A 9,687-nucleotide genomic window follows, 5' to 3' on the forward strand; every position below is an offset into this window, starting at 1 on the left:
ATCAGGGAGGGTGGGAGCTGCTTCAAGTCTCACAGCAGAGTAGGGGTCCTGGGGCAGGAGACCCTGGCGCCAGAATTAAAAATGACGCTGTCTAGAGAAGAGCTAGTAGGATCCAGCACGTCCCTGTGTTGTGTGTTTGACCATGCTGAAACCTAAGATGATCCAACTGCTGTTAGCTAAGGGGGCAATGCCTTACTCAAACCTTTTGACATAAATGTAGAAACTCGCATACTTTAATGAGCTGGTGGAGGAAATCTTAAGCTTTTCGATGCCATGCTGAAGGCTGAGCTCCACATCCCACACGGCAGGTGATTGCTCTGGAACTTCATTGCTGCTTCACCTTTCGTCACTTTTCTGGAGGTGCAAGAAAGCTCATGGGCTAGGAAGGGCTGTCACAGTGAGAGAGCAGGCATCCTTAACTTTGAGATTATTCCCTGGCACAGGGTCAGGGGAGCAATTTCTACCTAAGGCAGAGACTGATTTCTGGTGGATTAGCTTTTGAAGAGCTGTCTTTCAAAACAACCAGCCCTGCAAGCTGTGCCAGAATAATGTTCTCACCTGAAATCTCTGCTCTGCTCTCACCCAGCCAGGGGACAAGTGCTGTCCACCATTCCTGACAATTTGTCCATACCATCTCTAACAGGAGGTCAGAAGCAAGTTTCTGAGAAAGTACCATATAAACCCACCGAGGAAAAGATACATTTCCCCCTACTTTTGCCCATGGAAACCTGCCAGATGATCCAATCAAAAGACATGAAAAAACAGGACAGGAGGTTATTATGGCAGCTGGAAAGATGCTTGTGTCCAGAACATATCTGAAAAAACAAACATTTCACAGACAATGGGCAAAGCGTTTCCATTATGTCAACACAGCCGAGACTCTGTGGAATTGTCTGGTTTAGCCTTACTGATTCTCTGAGGACGCTTATCTCCAACCACAGCCATAATAATCCTGCACCCGCCTAGCACAGGTTTTAGAGTCAGATAATTATTTTGAAGCATTCTCCAATATTGTTTCAAGATAGTTGAAAATTATGCACTCAGGCAAGTAGATCAGCTAAAGCCAATAGTAGCTTGAGTGGTTTTACGAAGGTCCAGATAAAACAGGCTATTTTTCTAAAACATATCGTTTGGCCTGAACAGGAGGTGTGGACTTGATGCAGATACTATTGGGTCGTTGATCTCTTCTGTGCTGGAAGTCCGTTGGTCCCAATGGTCTCTTCTGGCCTTAAAAATTTATGGATCCCAGGAACAGAACAAATTGTTTTATCTACACTAAAATTTTAAGTGATAGAATTGAATCCTTAAAATTGTAAAATTGCAAATCAAATGCACGTTTGGTATTTCCTTTTTCTATCCACATTTTTGAGAACTGCTGTTCAAAACCAGTTGAACAAACAAGGGCAATCCTAGTTCAGCCAGCTGTTTGTTTTGGGAACCATAGAGGGAAAGTCATGATCAGAGCAAAAAAATGCGAAAGATACAATTTTAGATTAGAAAAAAAAACAAACAAAACAGAAGAGGTGCTTTATTCTGAAACTTACAATCTCTGCAGAAATAGTTCTTAGGGATAATTTAAGTGCAAAAAAGCTCTCATACAGAATCAATGATATAAAATATCATGAGGGAGCATTGTTCTACAGCAGCATAAGACTTTTGTCTGAGAAATCATGTCACGGCTATGCAAACACAGCCTTCCAACATAAGCTTACAGATTTGTCATATGACAAAGACATAAATATCCTATGACTGTCAATGACACACACGGTTATGGTATCACTGCAATCATAGGTAAAACTTTTTGTGGGCAAAACCAGATTTAAGGATATACTTAAGGGGTCTGTTAAACAGAGGCCCCACTACTTCTGATACAGAAATTATACTGTAGGAATATGATGATTTATGGTAACGCTTCTGTAATGAGGCCATCTCCATTTGTTTAATGATTCTTATTAATAGGACACTCATATAACATGATTGTCTAATTTAGACAAGAAAATGCTCTTTTTACTCCAGGAAAAAATCTTTTAACTCTCTCCCACCTGAAATTTAAGAATGTTTGCCAGTCACTCAGTCTTACAAAACACTAAGAGCTAAATCACTGGATACAGGCTCAGATTCCTTTTCAACATTTAAGGCATCAAAACAGATGAAATAAAAGTTTTAATGACCCGCTAATATTTCTAATAAAGTGAGCTATATGATTTCAGAGGAATACAGCAATTTACGTGTTTTTCTCAAAAAAACCCCCACCAAACTGCAATATATTATATCATTGTAATTATAAAAATGAAATAACAAAAATAAAAGGATTTTTATATCTCAGGACAGATGAATTAATACCTATTTGAGAAAATCCATAAAAATAAGGTTAGCTTATTTTTTCCTGAACAGGGGTGGGGGGGCGCGGGGAGAGGGCAGGGCTGAAATCTGTCCGTGTCATTTCTGTTACGTTAACCGTGGATCTTGAAACTGCAGCTGGTAACAGTGTTACGCATTGACAGCTCCAGCATCGCCTCACCCCGCACCTCTGAATCAGCACTGGATCCCTGCAAGTTGTTTCTTTGGGGGAAGGCAGGGAGAAGGAGCTGTTTTCTGGAAACAATGTTCCTTTCTAAGCCCTTTCACCTCGCGTGAAATCCTAGCCTCGTTAAAGCAAATTCCCACCAACTTCCACAAGGCTGGGCTTAATCTTTCTTTCTGCCACGGAAACGTGCGTTAAAAGGATGCAAACAAACCTCCGGATCCCCCGAGGGGGATATTCCACGGTCTCCCCCCGCCCAGGGCAGCGCAGGAAGCGCAGCTCCGTGCGCGCAGCCCGGGCCCGGCCAGGAGCCCCCGCAGGGCAGCCGGCCCCGCGCCCGGCCGGCGCTGCGCGGCCCTCGCCGCCCAGGGAGGCTGCGCCGCCCGCGCTGCCCATCCGCTTCCTATTCACCCGGCGCGGAGCCGCGCGGCGCGGCCGGGCGCACGCACCCGCCGTGCTCGCCGCTGGCCTTCGGCAAACACGGGAAACCGGCTGCCGCGGCACCCGAGGCGTGCGCTGCGGGCGGCTCTCTCCGCGCCCTGCTCCTGCGCCGGACGCCAGCCTTTCGCGGGCGGGCGGACGCGGCGTCCAGCTGCGCTCTCGTTTCGGGGCGGCAGCAGCGTGTTTTCCCGCTTACCGGCCAGGCCGGGCCCGCGGTGCCGGGCGTGCGGCAGCCGCCGGCGCCCCTGCCGTGCCCGCGGCCCTCGCGCCCCGGCCCCACTCACGCTCCACGTCGTGCAGCTTGGCCCGCTCCTCCTCCAGCTTGCCCTTCAGGCTCTCAGCCTCATTTTTCAGCGATGCCAAGGTCTCGTTCTCGTGCAGCCCCTCGGTTGCCATCTTTGCGAAGGAAGCAGGGAGAGAGACTAGATGAGAGAGGGAGGGAGGAGGAGTTTGCCTGCCTGGCTCTCAGGGATGCTGCTGAGGCTCCTGCTGCCTCAGCAACGGCGCCGGAGCCGGCCCGGGCTCCCTCCCCCTCCCCATGCTGACGTCCAGGGCCGGACTGGATGCTCCTCCAGCCCTGTGTGCAGCCAGCACCTGACCAGACACCGTGCGGAAAAACAGCCGCCAGAGCCGGCAGCCCTTGCCAGCCCGGTGCTGCACGGCAGGCTCAGCATCCCCGCTGGCCTCCAGGCAGGTAGCTGGGACCAGCCTCACCTCCTGCCCCCCTCCTACCCACAGGCTTCCACCAGCAGGAATTTGCTGTACATCCCGAGCCATTTGCACAGCCCAAAGGCTTCATTTCCCCAGAAATATATGCAAAAGGGTGTTTCTGCTTTGTATCCAAACTTGTTTGTACCAGAAGTTGCACACGCTGTGGGGGAAGGAGAAAAAAACCAGTCATCAGTCACCCCAATAGCATTTTAAAATACCAGCCAGGGAAGAGAGATCCTGTCCAGGCTTAGGAAATCCCAGCTCAGCTCCATCATTCCCTTGTACTCTGAAGGGTAGGGGCGACTAGGAGACTCGGTCACTCAGAAGGTCTCTGGCCCAGCTCCTGTGCCAGCAGGAAGATGCAGTGCTGTGAACCCTTCTCTGTACTGTGCTTCGAATTCCTCATTTTTAACTTTTGTGTTATCAGGATTTTGTTTGGTTCCCCCCACCCCTTAAACCAGCCACCTCTTTCCCCTGCACGCAGATAGCACATCAGGGTCTGTGCCCTTCCCAGCCCTTGGAAGGGACTAGTTTCCAAAACCCCAAAGGGAACCAAGAACCCTCCAGTTCGATGCTGGTGTGAGCCTGGGGCACAGCTCCACGGCTCTGCAGGCCCTGCTGGGGTGCAGATCGGGAGCATGTGCTGGGCACACAGGGCAGCTGATGTTTCCAGAGAAAGCCGTGGCGCATGGCCTTGCGGCTTTTTGTTCCCTGGAAGGGGAGGTCCTTGAAAACGTCCTCTTCTTATTACAGTAATTGTCCTTGATCTACACGGAGTAACTTTGCTCATATTAACTCCCATTGTCTCCCTTTAGCCAGAAAACAGACAATCCAATGGCTATTGTTCAACCTGGAGCTGTGCCAAGACTGCAAAGGGAGATAAGAAAATACGTGTTTGCAGCTGTTGTTTAGACTCTGGGCACATCCTGGACACAGTATGGGACCTGGAGAAAATAGAAGTCCTTTTTACACTGGGCTTAGCAGCAGTGTCACTGTCCGACCGGGACGCATGGGCAGAGCTGTTGAGCTCTTCACCCTCGCTCCAGAGGCTGAATTCAGGCCCTGGTCCGGCCATGTGCTCAAGGTCTCTCTCAGTCAATGGCTCTGCAGGCAGGAGCTGCAGAGTCAAACACGGTGGATGTGCTTCCACTCTTCTCATTGCCCACAGAAGCTGGTGTGACTTAACTCCACCAGCCTGATGGCCACATAGGCAACCCTGAACTTGATTTTGAACCTGAACTGAATTGATCCAGCTACATTCAGTATCACAGAAGAAAAAGTAGGTAGTATAATCTATGGCGTTCACATGCTGCTGGATATGGGAACATCCTTCAAACCCCCCCAGATTAAACAGCACATTGGAAATGCCTTCCAGCACACTGACAGGGCCAAGGAAATAAAAATTCGGTATTTTTAAAGTGATACCAACAGAACAAAAAAAGCATCTTTTAGCAGGAAAGTGACAGGACGCTTCTAGTGTATTACCTTCATGTCTGAAAAATTAAACCTACCTGTATTAAACTCAATAATGTCGCTATGTCCTGGAGGAGTGGAAGAGGAAGATTTTGAAGAAGAAACTTCATTTTTGAAGGATTTTAGTCTATGACAAATGCCCTATTTCTGACACCTGATAAGTGTGAAGGAGCCCAGAAGTTAAATCCAACAAAAAACACAGGAAATTTCTTTGCCTTGATAGGAATGTATCAACTCTAAGGAATTTGGCTTAGATAACACCTGTGTGGCAGATAGTTGGCACAGTTCTGACAGTGAAAAACCCAGACTTTCTTGCCTTACTGATGTGAACAGTCTCACCGCCTTGGGGAATGGGATTAAAAAGTCTACAAAGAACAGGACGGAAGGTGAGAGTCTTTGGGAACCATACATGTTGAGACTGATACATACTAGTCCCAAGATGACAGGGATAAGCAGAGCCATGAAGTGAAAAAGAAGCCTCTACCAAATAGAGTGAGCTCTAGAAGTGTGTGATACATAACGTGTATTTCATTAGTTTGAATAATAAAAAAAAAAGTATTTAGCTCATCTGACCAAGCTGCTTAACTACCCATATAGTCGTTAGCTAACCATGCAAAAAACACAGGTTAGAGTAAGGCCATTTGGGAGCTGTAAATAAAATGAACCAGGGTTGGATTAATTTAGAGGACAACATAGTACTAGGTCAACTAAAAAAGAAAACTGTTACCATTTAGTAAACAATCAAGGCTTTTTGTTTCTCCCTTTTCATAAATCTAACCATACTGAAGGCAATGTATTTTTAACAATGTATTAGCAATCACTTAAAAAAATTTGTAAGTAGTAAATAATTTGTTAACACAGTATTAAAATTCACTACGCTGAAGGCATGTTTAATCTGAAATGGCAGTTTGGTCAGCAGCAGTGGATAAAGTATAGGTCCTCTTAGTCTGGTCTCTGCTTTCAGATGAGTTTCAAAACATCAGCACAGGACAAAAGGCTGTGAAAACATCCTGCACAGGAGGTATGGTATGTGGAGTGTATGGAAAAGCAGTAACAAGTAACTGAACTCCACTTTGTAATGTTATGATCCATTAATTGTGCAGTAACGACTGGCACATAAAAGTATTTGTTGCTGTGGCTTCATACTGACCACCAGCATTCCCTAGAAAGCTAACCACTTCCAAACTGGCTACTATGTCCTCAGCAGCAGTGAGCTTCCAAGTTGCCCAAAACAAGGACAGCTTCTCGTAAGACAGCTTTTTTCTCTGACTCTTCCCGATGGAGCAAAGGCAAGCTGACCCTTGGCTTCATATATTTTGAGGCTATTTTGAGGTATCTACTCTGAAAGTAGTCATCTTTCTATAGGGCATTAATTCTATGGAGCTGCTACAGAACCATTAATCACCAAGAATTGTGGCAAAACCAGTCATTATTGCAATCATAAACCTCCCTTCCACACATGGCAAATACACCAGATTGTAGTGATGGGGATGCATGGAAGAAAGTTGGTACTGTTCCGTTCATAAGGACACTGGGGCAAATGGAGACTCTAACAGCATGTCACAAATTGTTGCCTACCTCAAAAGTTAAATCTTTAAAATAAGTTTTCACTCTCACTAATTTACCAGCTGATCTCTTTTTAAATTGTAAGCTAATTTACAAATACTTCTGTGGGAAGACTAAACCAGCAAACACTGATTGAGTTTCTACTGATTAACACCAATCTCCAAAGCAGGCAAAACCCCAGAGGGAAAAGATTATTTTGTCTAAAAGGCAAACAATTGAAGTAAAATGATCCCAACACTGGGAACCGGCAATTTTAATTCTGTTATCCCTCAACATATGTTGGTTTTGTGGAAGTCACAAAGACTGGCTGATGAAAATGCATGTGTGCATCTGCTGGACTGAAATTAGGAGTTGCATGTGCAAATCAGGATGTTGCAAAAGGATCAGCCAAATATACAGCACATTGTGCACATACATCCACAAACACGTGCACAAGTGTGGCAAGGATATATTGTGCATTTTGATATAAGCCAAAGCATACCCACAGCTCCGAAAAATCAATTCCAAAGAGTAAATGATACAATTTCCCTACCCATATGTATTTCAATGCTAGTGCAAAGAGCTCTCTGTGTTCTGAATATTTGTTTTTAAATCTTTTACAAAATAAATATGAAGAAGCAAGCTAAAGCCAGATTTACCAGAAAGCTCCAGTAATAGGAAGCCTAACAGGCTGTTAGGTACTGACACAATTCTTTCTGAAGTCTCAATCTGCTTCCACCTAGCAGCTGTTTCAGTTGGTAGGAGTCTAACTTCCATAATGCGAATAATGAGAAAGTTGCAGGAACTGTAAATAACAAACAGCCAGTTTCCTGCAATTCCAGCATGCACTTATCAATTAGTGCAAAAATTTACTGGATAAATAGCTATTTATAGGCTGTTTGCCAAGAAGGACCTGAACAAAGCAGCAATTTCAAAGTCAGAAGCAGCAAATAAACCGGGAAGGGACTGTCTTTTGTCTTGCAGTCATTACATCTAAATTTCCTCCTAAACAAATGTAACGCATGAGAATGTGCTGCGTCAGCCAGTGAACTGTACACACCGAACCACCTACAACCCACAATCAGTGCTCTCATCTGCCATCTGTTTACAAAACAGTGTTTTGTAATCACAGCTAGTTAAACCTTTTGGCATCCCTGCAGAGATCATTTCGTCTGGCACTCAAATGCAACAAACGATTGGACCCTGCTCAGTCATGGTAGAGACCAGTTCTGGGGAGGAAACAGTGAAGGATGTCGTCTCCAACTGATAATACACAATGGTTCAGGAAGATAAAATAAAACTACTCCAAGTTTTATTTTATAAATAAAATAATCAGGACAACAAAATTCTTAAGTTTACAAAAGGAGTTTTGGAGACCAGCTCTTCAGTAGCCACACAGGTTCATGACCTCAGCTTTGTATTTCACCTAAAAAAACCCACCGTGATCTCTCTAGAACAGTGCTCCCTACAAGGAGAGTGGGATATCACCTCACCAGTAATTGCTGGAGATTAGAAAGACTCCAACATCACCCTTCTTCATGCAGGTATTCTGGCAGGACCTGCTGGTCAGGCTAGCAGGTTTGCTAATCTCCCCCATTACCACCTTCTGTGGTGATGCACACACATGGTGATGGAAGACACTCCACTGCCGTGCAACCTTTTCCCACCTTGTCCTCTTTGTAGCTACTTCCAGCTCTCACCCAAGCACTGCACATAGCATACGAGACAACATGGTCCCAGTATGAAATGTGGGCCACGAAGGAGTTCTGACAGCACTTTACTTGTATCTCGTTTTTACTGAGGCAGACTAGATGAACTTCATATCCCCTAGTCACTAGTGAATGAGTTTATTGCAATGGTTTCATCTTTTTTTGTTAAGTTCTGTTAAAGGTAACGGGAAACACTCAAGATCATAGGCCAAGCAGACTTGCACACATATACTGCAGAGTTTAGACAGGCACAGCTGAGAAATGTGGTACCCTCAGGGAAAAAGCTCATGGCCATTTTCCAATCAAGAATCATAAAAAGTATCCTTGAATCCCGGGGCCACCTCTGTTGCAGGCTCGTGGAAACACCAGCTGTCTGCAGAGGTGTGTGTTTGGCAGTCTATAGGCCTAGCAATGCTTATTTGCTGTCCAGAAAAATCCAACATAACAGACCATTAATACATCCAAACCCCGTTTTTTGCAGTCTTTCCACACTCTGGCTGATAAAATCAGTAAGTAACATACCATTTCCACACATAGTGAGCAGTAGCTGAGTTGTTCTGATTTGATGTAAACAGCCCTAAGGGGCTTCTCTTTGGAGCACTTGTCACATGGACCAAATACAATTGCTAAAAAGGTCTGGTCACACATCTTTGCGGTTCCAGAGAGCTGAAAGAGACGGAGAAGAAGGAAAGAGTGCATTCCAGTCCAGCATAAAGCTTCCCACTACTGCTCTGCTAGCTAATGCAGCTTAGGCTGTATATAGACATCTGTAGGCTGGATAATCTCTCGCTGTGACTAATCTCTCGAGCCTGATGAACTGTCACTATATGCAAGACAATCACATGCTCTGCAGATTATATTCTTATGAAGAAAAATACAAAGCAAAATATATATTGTGTTATAATGTGCACTGATTACGCATCGTTATAATGTGCACTGTGCACATGGATTCACTACATGCAGGAAATTACTCTTAGTTTTTACTTAACTACCGTCAGCAGACAGTAACCAGAAATGTATAACAACAGCTGGATTTGTGAGAAATTTGCACTGATCAGTATTTATTGTCTTTCCACTGCATTATTAAATATTATGCATTATTTTTAAAGCTGAAAAGATGACCTAGGATTCAGTCAGCAGCTACAAAAATATTATGAACAATGTGCTGCTTGAGCAGAAATTGATGCTTCAAGCACACTGAAAGCTAGGCCATTATGAACCCACTTTTGTTCTCAAGCCAGGCATCTCTAGGATCAAAGCACTATCATCAACAGAGAATTAAAA

The 9,687-nt window shown here is 45.0% G+C and overlaps 1 protein-coding gene across 2 annotated transcripts in view; it reads right to left on the bottom strand.

Annotated features, from left to right (window-relative positions):
• Positions 1 to 9,051, bottom strand: part of GNB5 (G protein subunit beta 5) — a 28,069-nt gene extending 19,018 nt beyond the window's left edge. Inside the window, exons 1-2 of one of the 2 annotated variants that reach the window (XM_075160087.1) lie at positions 8,926 to 9,051; positions 3,250 to 3,361 (exon numbers count right to left, since the gene is read on the bottom strand). In XM_075160087.1, the coding sequence (XP_075016188.1) occupies positions 3,250 to 3,361; positions 8,926 to 9,051 (238 nt within the window). Of the gene's footprint in view, positions 1 to 3,249; positions 3,480 to 8,925 lie in introns of those variants that run through there. The other variant, XM_075160086.1, reaches the window with a different exon arrangement.
• Between the last annotated feature and the right edge of the window lie 636 nt (positions 9,052 to 9,687).

The sequence above is a fragment of the Calonectris borealis genome, chromosome 11 (assembly GCF_964195595.1).
Source record: "Calonectris borealis chromosome 11, bCalBor7.hap1.2, whole genome shotgun sequence".
Classification (NCBI taxonomy): Eukaryota; Metazoa; Chordata; class Aves; order Procellariiformes; family Procellariidae; genus Calonectris; species Calonectris borealis.